The sequence below is a fragment of the Vulpes vulpes genome, chromosome 8 (genome assembly GCF_048418805.1).
Source record: "Vulpes vulpes isolate BD-2025 chromosome 8, VulVul3, whole genome shotgun sequence".
NCBI lineage: Eukaryota > Metazoa > Chordata > Mammalia > Carnivora > Canidae > Vulpes > Vulpes vulpes.
Window position 1 is genome coordinate 27398120 of NC_132787.1, and position 17348 is coordinate 27415467.

At 36.6% G+C, this 17348-nt stretch overlaps 1 protein-coding gene across 50 annotated transcripts in view; it reads right to left on the reverse strand.

Annotated features, from left to right (window-relative positions):
* Positions 1-17348, reverse strand: part of PLEKHA5 (pleckstrin homology domain containing A5) — a 241574-nt gene that overhangs the window by 73169 nt on the left and 151057 nt on the right. For 33 of the 50 annotated variants that reach the window (XR_012002940.1, XR_012002942.1, XR_012002939.1 and 30 more), the window contains 4 exons: positions 16775-16875; positions 12229-12344; positions 7966-8433; positions 2110-2575 (listed from right to left, as the gene is read on the reverse strand). Coding sequence is in view for 43 of the 50 variants with exons in the window: in XM_072765935.1 (XP_072622036.1) it covers positions 2110-2575; positions 7966-8433; positions 12229-12344; positions 16775-16875 (1151 nt within the window). In the remaining 7 variants the exon portion in view is untranslated. Of the gene's footprint in view, positions 1-2109; positions 2576-7965; positions 8434-11916; positions 11935-12228; positions 12345-16774; positions 16876-17348 lie in introns of all 50 variants that reach the window. The other 17 variants (XM_072765921.1, XM_072765912.1, XM_072765896.1 and 14 more) reach the window with 1 other exon arrangement.

The following is a 17348-nucleotide window of genomic DNA, read 5'->3' on the forward strand; positions in this document are numbered from 1 at the left end:
CTACTTTTATTTTTATTGCAAGTCTGTGGCACAGGAGCATACAATGACGGCCACCTTAGTTTGGAGCCAGTCCCTTGATATATACTAAGGTGCCAATACCCACCATTGCTTTGGGGCTATTAGAAAATGGTAACACAGGGGATTCCTAGGTGACTCAGCGGTTTACTACCTGCTTTCCGCCCAGGGCGTGATCCTGGAGTCCCAGGATTGAGTCCCAGGATCGAGTCCTGCATCAGGCTCCCTGAATGGAGCCTGCTTCTCTCTCTGCCAGTGTCTCTGCCTCTGTCTCTCTCTGTGTCTCTCATGAATAAATAAATAAAATCTTAAACAAAAATGGTAACACAATGAACAATACCTTATTATTGCTATTATAAAAATAGTTTTGAGCTCATTTACAGACTTTCTGAAAGGGAATGGGAACGCTGAGGGATCCACGGACTTTGGAAATAACTAATCTCATCAAGGACAATGACAGGATAGTTTGAAAGAAAATTTTGGTAATGTTTAAGAAGGTTTTGGGAAAAGAAGCAGCAGACAATTAGTTGACTGGGAACTAGAGTATACATTCGTTTTATATTTGTTGTTGAAACAGATGCTAAATTTTGGCCAAGAATATGAAAAATAGGAGAACACTTCAATTACACACTAATAAATTGTATTAGAGATTAGTCATGAATATTTTTACTATTTATTTTACTCTATGTATTTGAGAGAGAGAGAGAGAAAGGGAAGGAGGGAGAGAGTGCGAGTGCATGTGCACACACAGGGGGACTCCAAGCAGACTCCCTGCTGAGCATGGAGCCACACACAACACTCAATCTCCCCACCCTGGGATCGGTGACCTAAGCCGAAATCAAGATTCAGATGCTTAACCAACTGAGCTAGCCGGGCACGCTAGTGTAATAATGATTTTTTAACGAACATGATTTAGCCTTTGGATGTACAAAGTGACAAAACAGTGAACTTTGTTACCATGGAGTTCAAAGTGAGCCTTTTTTGGGCAAGCCAACCTAAAGCTTCCTCCAAAAAAAAAGACAACCAACTCAATTGACTTATTCATTTCTAACTAATGCTTATTTATGGAAAGTCAAACACATACAGCTTTATGCAATGTTATAACTAAAGGATTCAGTCTGTCACAAGAATAAGAAAAGGTACATTTTAAAATGGTATAATGCAAAACATTCTTTAGAATTAAAAAGAAAATGACAGAAAAATTCCTTTCATTTTAGGTTAGACATTAAAGAACTGGCTGCGTATAGGGTGACTGATCAAAACAACTGCTTTAGTTTTATAAAAAGCTAGCTAACACAAAGCACCTGAATTCACTCCAAATAATATACTAAGCAATGCTTAAACCAATTGCATGTACAAATTAAAACATAATCTCTATGTATATCTTAATTTTTAAAAAGTATATAGACCAGTAAACATTGTTATTCTAATATTAAATTGGGCATCTAAGGAGATATTTCAATAAGCCATATACGCAGCTGCTCAGAAGACGAGGTTAGCATTTTTATCTTAGCAAAGAGCAGGATGAGCCTGATATAAGAATACAGGTATGCTGGAAGACAGCAGGTGTAGAATTTAAGTGTGAAGAGCCAATAAAAACGCAAGAAACCTACACAGAAAGCTGATCTATCCAGCATAGAATGCATAAAGCATCTGCTCAAAATCACTATTTCTGTGCTCCTGAAGGACCATGCATTGCAAGGTGAGGTTTTTATATGTGAGATTCTGACACTGCAGATTATTCTTCCTTTTTATTTTACTTTATTTTATTTTTTAAAGATTTTATTTATTTATTCATGAGAGAGAGAGAAGCAGAGACACAGGCAGAGGGAGAAGCAGGCTCCACGCAGGGAGCCTGACGCCGGACTCGATCCCGGGACTCCAGGATCATGGCCTGCCCCAAAGGCAAGAGCTAAACCACTGAGCCACCCAGGGATCCCCTCTTCCTTAATTTTTAAAACAAAACAGCTGCCTTGCTTAACCTCCTCCCTATGTTCTTATCTTCTGCATTTAAAGAAGGAATAGTACAGACAGAAATGAAACACAGCACCCATAGAGAGGTGGTTACCACAAGGTTAGCAGAACTTATCTTACCTTAGGGTGATGGGCCCTGTGCCTGCGGTCTATCGTCACATCTCCTCTCTGAATTGGTGAAGATACCTCTGATCTGTATGTCCGCTGAGGGGAATATCCCTGATAAGCAGCTATTGACCCATGGGAAGGTGATGTGGGAATAGAGTGCATTGTCTGATCAGAAATATTAACCATTGTTTTAGGACTGGTCAAAGTACTGTGGCGAGGGAGGGTGCTCTGCTTATTATAAAACTGACGCTGCTGCCACTCGTAGAGCTGCCACATCGTGTCATCTCTCATTGATCTCCGTTTCTCTTCTGCTCCAGTTCCTAATGTTTTATCATGAGTGGAAGGGGTTACACTGCAGATACTTTCAGGCCTGGTCTTGCTGTTTCTTGGGAGTGTTCTATAACCTTCTGGATAGCGAGCCATAACCTGGGCTCTGTGGCTTGGCATATTTCTCGGTAATGTTTGGTAAGAAATTACTCTAAAATTAAAAAAAAAAATAATTGAAATGTAAAAATGAAGAAGAAAGTGTTTTCCAGATTTTAAATAGAGTACATTCTGGTAAGTAAAATATATACTGGGACTTTTAAAAAGTTGATCAAAATATTACACAGGATATAAAATACTAATGAACAGATTTTAACCTTTTTATTCATAATTCAAAATTCAGTTTGATGAATTTACTACACTAAGTAAAAAACATCTTTGTTATTTACATAAAAGACTATTAATTCCATGAAATGTACAGTTTGGTTAAAAAAAGGAAAATTACTTATTAGTAAGAATGTTCAAGATCTAATCTCAAGTCTCCATATCTTGCTTTTATATAAACAGACCCCTAGAATCTTTTCATACATCTCACCAGAGCAGCTAAGTGAGATTTCTGTGTAGGGATGGAATACTGAGGAGTCTGACTTGTGCATGAAGACAGTAAGTAAACTACTGCAGGTGTGACTCTCTATTGTGATGTTTCCTTCAGAAAGCATGCCTATTTCTATAGGAAGAAGCACATCAGTACACTTGTGGTTGGATGAGAAAATTCCCCTTGGTAAGTTTTCTTTTGATAAGTTTTCTTAATTTGGAAAATAAATATGACTTGAAGTTAAAGCTCAAAATTGAACCATTTAAAGACAAAATACTTAAACATGAGAATATTTAGATGTACAACTGCAAATCTTAGGAATTTTACATGTTTCTAGCATAGAAATGAATATTCCACCTTCGTATAAACATTTGTGGGAGGCTTTTTAAAGCAATCTAAAAGTTACTCATGTATATTAAGCATCTAAAATAAAGTTCCTTTAAAATGCTTTATTTTTGGATATGGATACATATGGCATATTACTAAGCACATATTATTTCAGTTTCCTAAAATGAAAGAATAAAATTGAATTTTAGTTTACATTTTTTTTTTTAAAGACACTGTGATAAAAACACTGCTTTGAATTTATCAAAATGATCCTTTAGATAACCTCATGCTTGGTCAGATACATTATATAAAAAGGATTTTAAAAAAAATCAATTAAAAATTCTAAATAAAGTCAGAATTTGTGTAGCTTGTGTCCCCCATCTTCAGAAATTGGCAAAAGGTATAACTAACTACAATTCAAATTATAAATGCAAACTTAACCCTTTAAAAGTGATCACAATAAAATCGACTTTAAGAACTCATGATCCTGAGATCAAGAGTTGCAGGCTCTACTGACTGAGCCAGAAATGTCTCATATTCTCTTATTTTTTTTTTAAGATTTTATTTATTTATTCATGAGAGACACACAGAGAGAGTCAGAGACACAGGCAGAGGGAGAAGCAGACTCCCCACAGGAAGCCTGATGCGTGACTCGATCCCAGGACCTCGGGATCACGACCTGAGCCAAAGGCAGATGCTCAACCACTGAGCCACCCAGGCATCCCTCCTCATATCATTTTAATATCTGGGTTAAAAGAAGGGTCAGTAAGTCTACTAGAAGTAGAATGAAGTCTTTCACTTCCTTAAGTAGCATTCTTTTCATTAGGTCAATGATTCCCAGACTTTTGCAATTAATGAAAAAGCAAAATAATCCTTCTATTCAAAAAAATTTCCTCCAAACCAAAACAATTATTAAAAAAACCTTTTCATCTGTAATGATTTAATTAAAAATAAAATATATTCCCCAAATTAGAAAGGGAATAATCTTGAAGAGCCCTTCACATGCTACCCATATATGGCAAAGTGAAATTATTGAAGATTTGGTTTGTCTCATCTTTGATTTTTTTTTTTTTTTGAGAGAGAGAGAGAGAAAGAGAGAGAGAGAGAGAAAGAGAAAGAGAGAATGAGCATGGTGGGGAGGAGCAGAGGGAGAAGGAGAAGCAGGTTCCCCACTGAGCAGGGAGCCCGATGCTGGGCTACATCCCAGGACCTTGGGATCATGACCTGAGCCAAAGGCAGAGGCTTTGCCACCCAGGTGCCCCTATGATTTGATCACAAAGCTATCTTAAGGTTCTAAACCGTGTGTCTTATTTTGTATTTGAAATATTTCCAATTCCTTCAACCATTCCTGCTACACTAAATTTTCTTCATCGTGCTGGTTGTTATTCAGTTTTGCAAAATCTTCACCTACAACAGACTTGCTCAAAATCGAACACTGTGCCATACTCCACCCCTACCTCCAATCCCTATAAGAACTGCTGCAGCAAAGCTAACCAATGGATGCCTTTGGGCCTGGGGTGAAGAAGAAAGTTACCTGGTACTCTGATATAATCAGTATAAAGGTTCACTCCTTTGCTGCTTTCTCACCACAAATATCAACCCCCCCCCCCCACCTTTTTTCCCTCTGCTTCGTCTTCCTTCTTATCCCCACCTTCTCTACTAACACTAGAGCTAGAAACTGGAAAAAGTCCAGAGTTGGTAACCCCACGGCTATCTGCTTAGGAAGCACATCAATCACAGAAATAGATTCCATCCAAAAATTCTGTCCTATTTCTAACGTCATTTACCCCAATATACCTTGATTTGGTCATTCACAAATTCAAGATTATAGAAAGCTTAATATGCAAAAGGCTCTGTACTAAGTACTGAACCACATCATAGAAGCATATATGCTGACAATATTAACTTTATATCCAGTTTGGAAATAAGAAAAAGATTATTTATAAACATATATGCAAGGGAGCAAGGGACATACATTGTTAATCTAAAACACAACAAAAACTGCCTAATAACTAATGTTTAAATTCCATTTCAGAAAAATCTATAGCACCAAACACCTCCATCAGTGCGTGCCCTGAAGCATTCACAATACGTGAGCTGGGCCCTCTTGTAGAGACATATATGGAACTTGAGCTGTTAACATATCATATGATCATTAACAGTAGGCTAATTAAGGATTACAAAGTTAAAAAGGCACGTCTGCCATTTTGAAACTGCTTTTAAAGAATTTTAATAGAAAGTTAGGTTGTTATCAAGTAAAGTTCTTTTTTAGCCCATATACTTTCTAGCATTTTGAAACCTGTTTTTCAAAAACTAGTTTCCTTCAGCGGTTTGCCCCAAAGAAATTCAAATTAAGCAACGTGTGATTTACTTTTAAGTGAGAGCTTAAGAAATGAATACTGTGAGCTCCTTCATCAGGTTTGGTGCTCCATTCACCAGCACCTGCCTGTCAAACACCATGAAAACCCTGTCCCTGTGATTCTGCCACACAGAACAATGGCTTAAGGCACCCTGCATCCTAACAGTGCCTGCCACTCACAAAGAAGCTTTAAAGCGCTGTTCACAGATGCAGATCTACTATTTGACTAAATATTAAACGTCCTTTCTTTCTATCAGAACTTTAATAATAAAAGCAAGCCTTTCATAAAGTTTTACAAAATGAATTATACTATGAATAACCTTTATGCTGCTTTCCACCAATAAAAATGATTTCATTATAAAATATCACAACTACTTTTTAAGTATGAAGTTCATATAATAGTGTAGATGATGTGTCTCCAATGATCCAAAGTAGACTCTAGCCAGTGAATCCAAAGTAGAAGGGGAGAAAAACACAGAGAGAATCTTAGCTCAAAATAACCTTCAGAAGCTATAGGTCTGCATTCAAAAGAAAAAACTCACACAGAAAGCCTTTATATATGTTAATTATACCCAGTAAAAGACCCGAAAGTTCTTGGAAACTAATACTTATGCTCAACAATTTAAAAAACCTAACTTCCAGACATCTGTTGAACCTCTAACTATACAGTTTCAACTGTAAGAAAGTATGAAATCATTGAGGAAAGTGATTTCACTAAGAAGTGAGATCTAATTTGCTGGGTAGAGATTCAGCACATATTATGGCTGGAATTTTTATTATGGTTTCCCTGAAAAATGGTTACCTTAAGTATTAAGTACTATGGAACATCCATTCACTCCCTACCCGTCCCCCTCCCAGAATGAACTCTGGCTTCTCTTCAGCCAGAAATAGCAAATCTGTCTCACAATTCTCCCTTTGGAAAATCAGAAAAGTGAGTGCTGAGGATGGAGAAGAAAATGAAAGTGAGCAACACATTGCGGGTGTGTTTTTGCAGTGTTGGTTGAGATAACAAAAGATGAGGCCAAGTGCACCCCGGCCTTTGAGCTGCTCCTGAAAGGAGACTTTGGCTGACAGCTGCAGATGTCAGCCACGCCAACTGAGCAAAGGAAGAATGTTCCTATACCTCAGAAGTTTCACTGTTAAGTTCATCTTCGTTTAACTGAAACATAGCAGTGCCATTGTTTTGTGGTTTACTACTACTGAGAGGTAAGAGTCACAAAATAACTCTTCAGGTAATTCTTCCATCTGCAAGTACATTAAAGTATTTTTAAAATTTGCAGCACCAAATTCCTGCCTAATGACAGAACACTGTTTCGTATCGGTGGGTGCTTGCTTTTTCTCCATCTCCTCTGGCCTTTATTTTTCATCTCCTTTGCAGGCCATCCCAACTCTGTTTTTCTCTTAAACATCCTTTCAGGTTTACCGTTAAATTCTTTATTTTATCCAGCCTCCAGATGAGTGAATTTGTCTACTCTTATGAATTTACTTTTGATATAATGATGATGCCCCAAACCTGATTCAAAGTCCAGTCATTTATCATCTTCCCTTTTCACAAATCTTCTTTAAATGGTTAATGGACAACCTTTGATGACCAGGCCTAAAGGCAGGATGTCATTCTTGATTTTCCCCTCTCACTCAAACTAGACTGATACTAGTTTGCAATCAAGCACATCCAAGCTCTCAACTAACCTTGTCAATCCTCCTTAAATACATCCCCTTCCTCTCCTCATTTTACTTTAACAGCTTTTGAACTTTCTCTAATTCATTCTCCAGAATCTGCAGCTGGAGTGACCTTTCTGAACCACCAATATGAACACATCTCTTCTGGCTTATCTCTTCAGCCTTGTTTCTCCTGCATTATCACAGCCAATGTACCTAAGCAGTACTGGATGTCTCTGGATTCCTTTTCCTCTCCATATCAACTCTGCAGTTTTGCTTATCTAAACCAAGATAAGCATGCCACCCTTTATATTTCAGCTTGTATTTCACTTCCTGCAGAATGATTTTCCTGGGCCTATAGGTTGTGTTGGTTGTCCCTATTCTTGTACGCATCATGTTCTTCCTTCATTTTGCACAGTATACTGCACTTATTTAACTTTCTCCTCTACTGGGTAAGGACCTCTTTGAGAAATCTGGACAGAACAAAGGGAGACAGAAAAAAACACTCAGGTCTGGTTACCATGAAGATGAGAGAAAGGAAGCTACAATCTCTAAAAGCACAGTTTAATATTTTTCAATAGGTGTCTCAGAAACCAATCTCCACTGACATAGTGTGAAAGAAATCTGGGTCTGGGTTCAGAACACAAAACAAAAAGACACTTACCCCCTGGTTTCTTCTTCGTGACCCCTCCCCTTCTGGATTTTAATCCACTGTTCCAACTGTTGCATTGAATTTGTCCTTTGGATGACTCGATCAGCCTCTGCATGTAAGGGCCCTGTATTTGGGTGATTTCCACCTCTAAGATCTGCCAGGCTAACATTGACTATTTTGTTCTCTGAACTATTCACATTGACTGGCCTATAGTGTCCAGCCTGAGCTGGGCATGTTGACCCACTCTCATATTCAGATGGCAGAGAATTCAACTTTACACTATTAATTTTTGTTAAAGGTCTATCTTGACCATCCTTCTGAAATCCATATTTTTCAGCTTCTAATGCCTTTTTTTCTTCAGTTTTGCTTATTTCCTTGTTTTTCTGGTTATTCTGGACCTCTGGTTTAATTAGCACTCTATGGTTGGGAAAGTTATTGATTTCTTTAGTTGGTGCATTTTCAGATGTAATCTTGTCCACTCTGAAATCAGAGAAGAAAATCATAGTAAATCAGATGAAATAATGCACATACTATTACTTGGATTCAATCTAGGAAAAATGTAAAATTACCCTCAACTTTACAAATAAATTGAAAGAGTCACAGAGGACAAGCCTGTATAAATCCCTAATGTGGTGATAGGAAAATTCAAGCACAACATCAGAATGCATAAATAGGAGGGGGAGAAGGGGGAGAAAACATAAAATATACAGTGTATAAAGCACTGGAGATAAAAAGTAAGGAGGTCCCCATTAGAAATCTGGAAATAAAGCAAATTAGGACTGCTCTTTAACAGTAAAAATCACAAAATCCACACTTAAAGACTGCCGCAACTAGTCATTTCAAATAAACAATGTGGCTTCCAGGCAGAAGGGTTAATTCATCTTGAGACAAACATGAGTCTGGTGGTGGAAATGGCCATGTGATCACTGTCTAAGATCTGAACCATATGACTAACTAGCATGTTTGTATTCAAGAGGATCTGACTTGGGCTCTTGCAGCCAGACTTTCTGTGTTCAGCCTGCAGCTCTACCTCTTACCAGCTGTGTCTTTGGACAAGGTGTGGAAATTTATTGTGCCTCAATCTCCTCTTTGGTAGATGGGGATAAGTGTAGCACCAGGGTTATAGGACTGTGAGGATCAGAAGAGTATATCAATGGCTGCCCAAGACTTTATTACTATTATCATTCTATCGTATTAAGCAATTTTGGATTAAAATCTGGCATTTCGCACCGATCTCCCCGCTGGAAGAATGTGCTTCTTTACAGTACGTGTTTGGGCCACCAGACAGTTTTATTGCTCACCATTCCAGTTGTTATATCTAGGTCTTTTTGATGAGAATCAGCTTCTCTGAGACCAATCACTTCCAGACTCTGACATGACCAAGCTGAATATCTGAACCTGCATGAAATTGCCGAGATCATGCCTTGTAGGGAGGCCTTTTAGGAACTAGCCAATCTTCCACATTTCAATATATAATGATGCTCCAACTGGATCCTCATATGGTACTGCTGCCAGTGTTAGTGATGAGCAAGAAATACATAACCCACACATATACAGCTATAGATAGACTTCTGCCCCCAATTTTTTTCTTTGCCCAAAATTTTTAAACTTAGTTACCTCTAGTTAATCTAGAGCTACTATTTTAAATTAGAACAGCACTGCCCTTTCATCTTCATTTTTCCAAAGACTCATTTAAGAAATGAAATAAAATTTAAAAGACATATATACTGACTTTTCAAATGGGAATAAATGAATTTAGGAGAAACGAACTATCAAGTTAAAACCTATATGCTTTATCTTGTAGGTGATATGCCCTGATAAATATTTGTAAGTATTCTGGCCATACAGGGAAGAGTATTTGCTTAAAACTAAGTTTTAAGAGTGTTTAAGAGAGTGTTTGCTTAAAACTAAGCAAATAAAACCTCCCTATACATATAAAATATTATAATAATTAGGTTCCTTCAGTCTGAAATATTAAGAGAGACCAAAAATGCCAACAGCAAGAAGTAGAAGAAAAGACAATTTCTACAGGATAATTGTGACTGACATCAGGCTGGGCACATGGGTGGCCTTCAATAATTTCTGGCTGAGTAATCATATCAACAAAACCTGCTAAAAATTGTTACAGGCACATACTCAACTAATAGGCTGTCAGAAATCCAACCAAAATACTATTATTTTTATCACTTGAAATGAGTAATTATCAGTTTTTAGAGTGAAAAATATAAGAAAAAATAAAACTTGAAATTCTCAGAATTTCAGATAAGAACATACAATATGAGATTATCTCAAAATCAAATATTTAAATTATGATACTGATTTCCTTATTCTAAAGAGTTTCTTGAAAATTTTTCTCTAAGGTTAAAATTATCTTAAGGTTTTTAATTAACTGTTTTCACCCACACATTTTCCCTACCTGTAAGTGCTAATCATTTTGTCTTTACGTCCATTTGGGTAATTTTTTTTTAATTTTTTTTTTTTTTTTATTATTTATTTACGAGAGTCACAGAGAGAGAGAGAGAGAGGCAGAGACACAGGCAGAGGGAGAAGCAGGCTCCATGCACCGGGAGCCCGATGTGGGGTTCGATCCCGGGTCTCCAGGATCGCGCCCTGAGCCAAAGGCAGGCGCCAAACCGCTGCGCCACCCAGGGATCCCTTTTTTTAATTTTTTTTTTATTATTATTTATGTAATTTTTTTTTAAAAAGTAAACTCTACACCCATACATGGGGCTCAAACTCATGACCCTGAGATCAAGATTCCAATGCTCTGCTGACTCAGCCAGCCAGGGAACCCCAACTTGGATAATCTTCACACATGAAATTCCAAAAGCAAATTAGCTTTCAACTTGGAATATGCAAATGGTTGAGGTTTCTTTCTTTCTCTTTCTTTCTTTCTTTTTCTTTCTTTCTTTTCTTTCTTTCTCTCTCTCTCTCTCTCTCCCCCTCTCTTTCTTTTTTAAATAGGTGTCCTAGTGTTTAATCTGGGTCTTTCTTTTCTCTCCTTGCTTTTTCCTAGCTGTAATGACTAGTGATGGGTTAAGTTGATTTGGATTTGATACTGAAAAAAATTAAACACAAATATATTTACATAGCATCAACTTCAGTCTTTTAACCAACAAATCAAGACTTAATAGGTACAGTAATCGACCAAAACTAAAGATTTATATTGTAACAGTCCCCTAATTCCCTGAGAGGAGAGGAAAAAACTACCAGACCTGCAAGCAAGCATCTTCCTTGTATAAGATGTATGCTTAACTGCTGCTGACTGGAAAAGAACTTAAGTGGGTCACAGATCTTTCTTCAAATTACAGGAATACAATTCTTTACTTTTTTTCAAAAAAGATTTTATTTATTTATTCATGAGAGACAGAGAGACAGAGTGCGGCAGAGATACAGGCAGAGGGAGAAGCACAGGCAGAGGGAGAGCCTGATGTGGGACTCTTGCCCTGAGCCAGAGACAGACGCTTAACTGCTGAGCCACCCACGCATGCCAGAATATAATCTTTTTAAAGCACATTATTCAGCTGCTATTTAAGTAGTTTTATAAACAGATTTCCTTTCACTAGTTCCTAATATAGTTGATTATTAAAATGATTCAGATGTTCAAGCCGAGAAAAAGAAATCACAGATCAATTTTAATAGCACATTATCAAGGAATCGGAGTACTGAAGTTTCAGAAGAAAGTAGAATTCATCAAGTCACAGACATATTTAGAAATAATCTAAATGCCTGATGAGTTATTTTCTGGAGACATTCACTGTAAAACCATCAGAATTAACCAGGAAATGCTGAAGAAATGAAACCCATTAAATTTTTTTATTTCTATTTATTATACTCCAAAAACATACAACATAACATAAAAGCACAATAAAACTAACTTCATGAATATAAATTCTCTTCTAAGATTTATGCCTTAAAACACGATCTTGTGTAGGTTTAAGAAACAATTAAAAATGTACTTACCGGAAATTAAAGGTAATTCTGTAAGAAGAAAGAATATTCAGTTTGAATGTTAGGATTCTGGATTCACCTCAGTACACTGATAGGTGAAAATGAATAAAGAGGAAATGTGGAATAAAAATGCAAGTGGTATCTCAAATTAACTAAAGGTGTATTAATTTATACAGAACACGAATTAATCCTTGCTTTCTGAGGAAGAAATGATTTCATATCATGACTAATAAAATGATATGTACTATGATAACGATATACACTTGCAGGCCATGGAATAAAATGTAAGTGGAAATCACCATTATTTTCCCTACAAGCCTTTACCTTTTCACAGGTTCTGTCTGTACTAGGGCAGCATCTAACATGGCTTTCATCCACAATTCCATCTCCTTTCCTGTATCAGTGCAGAAATAATAGGTCCTCATGTTTGGATGAGCTGCCTGATTGAAAACAACAGGATCATTGTAAACAGACACACACAGGATCTGTAAAAGAAAAAGAAAGACAGTTAAGTGGTTCCCTACATAGATCATTCCTATCAACTTTCAAAGAAAACTGACTTGTCTTATATACAGTTACAGAAGTGAGTGACTTAAAATATAATTCAATCTTGAAAAAATAGAAATATTAAAATGTCCTCCCCAACATTGCCATTTCCCTTTAAAAATTAAAAGGAGGGAGGAAAAACGTATATAGGAAGGAAAGGAGGTAAGAAATGAAGTACCTTGTCATGCTTCCTCACCACACTTCCATGTACACATCCCTAGCAATTTCCATTTGCTACAATTCACACTTCTTTATTCAAGAATGTTCCATAAAAACAACTATCACACAATTCAGCAAATCATCCACTTCTTACTCATAGAAGAAAACACCAATTCAAAGAGACATATGCATAGGTGGCTCAGTCAGTTAAGCATCGGACTCTTGGTTTTGGCTTGGGTTGTGATCTCAGGGTCAGGGATCCAGCCTTGTGTTTAGCACCATGCTGGGTATGGAGCCTGCTTGGGATTCTTTCTCTCCCTTTTCCCTCTGCCCCTGCTTGTATATGTGTGCACACACACTCTCTCAAACAGATAAATAGTTAAAGACAAAACAAAGCAAAACAAAAAACAAAGAGATATATGCACCCCCATTGCAGCATTATTTATCATAGTCAAGATATGGAAGCAACCTAAGTGTCCACTGATAGATGAGTGGATGAAGCAGATATGTGGTAGACACACACACTGGAATACTACTCAGTCATAAATATATACAATCTTGCAATGACAGGGGAAGACCTGGAGGGTAGTATGCCAGTGTTAGAAGTCTGACAGAGAAAGACAAATACTGTATGACTATACTTTTATGTGGAACCTAAAAAACAAACAAAACAAACTAAATAAAACAGGAATAAACTCAAAGATACAGGGAACAAACTTTTTATTATAAGGTGTGGAGGAATTGGAGGGTAGGCAAAAAAGGTAAAGAGGATTAAAAGGTACAAACTTTCAGTTATAACATAACTAAATCATAGAGATATATTATATAGCATAGGGAATATAGTCAATAATACTGTAATAACTTTATAGTTATTACAGATAACTAGACTTATTGTGCAGATCATTTCATAATATATAAAGATATCAAATCACTATGATACACACTTGACACTAACTGTATGTCAACTATACTTCAATTAAAAAAAAAAGAATGTTCCACAGCAACCAGTGACAAAATTAATAGAACTGTACATGTCAGACATTTTCCCTTTGTGTTAACAATTTCTTTAGTCTTCAAAAGGAGTTGCTGTTACAGCATTTTATTTAATCCTCATAGACATCTACACACAGAAATAAAAGATTAATAAATGACCCAAAATGGTATTTTCCCTTAGCTTTTTTTTTTAAAGATTTAATTTATTTATTCATAAGAGACACACACACACACACACACACACACACACACACACACACAGAGTGAGGCAGAGACACAGTCAGAGGGAGAAGCAGGCTCCATTCAGGGAACCCGATGTGGGAATCGATCCCGGGACTCCAGGATCACGCTCTGCGCCAAAGGCAGGCGCTAAACCGCTGAGCCACCCAGGGATCTCCTTCCCTTAGCTTTTCATCTCAAGTTTCAGAGTTAAAATGTAAATATTCTGGGTTTGAATAAGGCCTGTGTGAGTGGTAAATGGGCTTTTATCCTTATAATAGTTCAATCTGCTTCTGTTCTTGAGGAAAGGAAGAAAAATGAAATAAAGGCGCCAGTGAGGGACTGCTATCCAAGGTGTGAGCACCAAGAGCTCAGCTTAACGAGTGGGCTGACAGGGCAAAGGAGAACAGCAGTAGGAGCTACATCAAAGTAGAAAAAAAGGCCAAGGTAGAGAATTCTGTGGAGGAAACATTAATTTCCACATAAAAATGTTGGTGACAGTTTCCTATCATGCACTAAAAGACAAGGAAAAACAAAAGCTATTTTGGCATACAATGAGGTAAAGGGGGGATCCCTGGGTGGCGCAGCGGTTTGGCGCCTGCCTTTGGCCCAGGGCGTGATCCTGGAGACCTGGGATAAATCCCACGTCGGGCTCCTGGTGCATGGAGCCTGCTTCTCCCTCTGCCTCTCTCTCTCTCTCTGTGTGACTATCATAAATAAAAATAAAAAACAAAAAACAAAACAATGAGGTAAAGGAAAGAGTAAATCTGCTAAATATAAAAAGAGAGGAATAAATTTGGAGCCACACACTCTACTCTGAAATCTTGATTATCTGCTTTATTTACAATGTCAAATTAGCTTTTTCAAAATTTTTTTCAGAAAGAATCAAGACAGAAGTCAATTCAATGAACACTGTGATCTAAATAACTACATAACCAGACCCTGCTAGAGATATAAAACTATCCATGGAAACACTTTAGAAGAAACGGCTCAAATGCTGTATATTGTTAAAATGATTAAAGCCACCACAGTGTCCCTGGACTGCCTGAATCAGGTTTTGGAGAAATGAATGAAAAGACCACTGTCCATATTTGTGATTAAGGAAGGAACATGGGTCTAAGTCCTAAGAAGATCAAGGTACAGCCATGAGTCCTTTGCTAACAAGGCACACCCCTGCTTGCCAGCTGTCAAATGGAAATACTTACTAGATGATGATCAAGTCTGCTACCTAACTTTAGGTTTACAATCGTCCATGAAGTTTCTACTCACCATTGTATAAGTAGTAGCCTCAAATGTCAAAAGCAGCTCATAAATTTGGAGGAAATATTGCAAAAGAGAAAATTTGAGAGAGAAATTACTATTCTTATTATAGATAAAATAAAATTAGCAGCAAGCCAAATAATTACAGAGAAAATATGCTTAACATGCATGATCACTGTTACTGACTTCAACACTCTAATATTTAAAAGTCTAAGAACCCAGCAAAATGTCCTATGAAGAGCACAAATTCAATAAACTTTTGCCAAATTAACGAGTAGACAGACAAAAAGATTGAAATCATGATCAAATAACAGTATCATATAGTTTTACATGTGAAAGTAATTGTTATCAAGTTATTGTTTTAAGTTATCAGTATTAAATTTTGTTATAGCATCTTAAAATGCTTAATTCTGTTTCTCTGGTTCACACTGTTAATAAAACCTGTTGAAATTCCATGCCATTCCCTTATCCACAGTGTCTGTTCAGACATCACCTTCTCATTGAGGCCATCCATCACTCCCACCACCACTATAACTGCTGTTTTCTTCTCCATAACTAATAATGCAACTTGTTAATTAGCAAAAGTTGTAAATCAGCTGCAGTCCTGAGTATTTTATTTTATTTTATTTTATTTTTTAGTCCTGAGTATTTTTTTAAAAAGTGGAAGGGAACTAAAAGCAGAGTCAATTTTATAGTGGTGTAAACATTTTCACTGTTAAATTACAGCATGTGTTACCCTTACTTTCCCTTCAAACAAAATTTTACACCAACCCCTTCAGAGTTCTTAATTTAAAACTAACTTAAAAAATAGGTAACCTCTGAAATTTATTTTAGCCACAGTCATAAAGAATGCAGTAAGGTTTTTGAAAACAAAAATAACCAAGTTATCATCAAAGTAGCCTTTCACCAGTGTATCAGAAGCAGGTGAGTATTGTTAGTCAGAGGATGGGGGGGCCCTCAGGTCTGCTTGGATTTAATAACAGTTTTAACGTCTCAATGTCAATATTATCTCAAAAAGTACCTGATATTCATGATGTACTTAGACCCAAGAACATCTCTGCAAATATTCTCTATGATCGTTAAGTGTGCATGTTAAAAACCACAGTTGTTGTCTCTTACAGTACTCTTCCTTCAAATTTATTGTGAAAAAATTCAAACCTGCATAATAATCTTTATTTATTTTTTTTTTTTTTAATTTTTTTTTTTAATTTTTTATTTATTTATGATAGTCACAGAGAGAGGGAGAGAGAGAGGCAGAGACACAGGCGGAGGGAGAAGCAGGCTCCATGCGCCGGGAGCCTGATGTGGGATTCGATCCCGGGTCTCCAGGATCGCGCCCTGGGCCAAAGGCAGGCGCCAAACCGCTGCGCCACCCAGGGATCCCCATAATAATCTTTAAAGAATTGTACAGTAATCACCAGAACACCCATGCTACATTTACCAGTTACTAGCATTTTCACATATTTGCTTTATTTGAAGTATAGACATAAAGACATTTGGCCTTCAGATATATTTCCTAATTAAATGGGATATTCTATTCAATCTTAAGACTATTAACTAATATATATTAAATATAAATATGCCCATTGATAAAATACGTTTTTATAATAATCTATGTATGGGTCAATATCCATTTTTTACATTAGTGCAAGATTCAAATACAGAATTAAAAAAAGTATGACTATTTCCTTACCTTAAAAGCATATTTGCGATTTATGTGATCTTCAGAGGTAAGCATAGCTATCTGAAAACTAGGTAATAGTATGCTTCCCAGGATACCCTCTTCTTTCTCATCTAAGAGATAATTGAACATCTGATTAGAATTCTAAATGTTGTCATGAAGCAGAATAAATTTTCTCAAAATGTATTTTGACCAAATCAAAAGTTTCTTCTCATATAAAGAACTGTACTCATGTGTTGTTTAGATAGTTCTTTACAAGGTTTTAAAAGAAATACTAAATAGCACCAGCATATATATTTTTTCATTTTCAATAAGCTTCTCTATCCTTTGCAAATCAGAAATGGTTCTCTCACACATCAGAAAAATGTCAATTAGACATAAAAACAGCTTATATTTGTTTGGCATACATACCACACTCTACAAAATCCTGACATGTGATTCACTGAAAATGTATTAGCATATAAGTAACAACATAGAAACCTTACAAAATCAATCCACTCACATTTCTAGTAGGAGTTAAATGCCCAACCATTTCAGGCCAAGACAAATGCTTAAGTTCACTTGCTCACGCCCTCTAGTCTGCTTC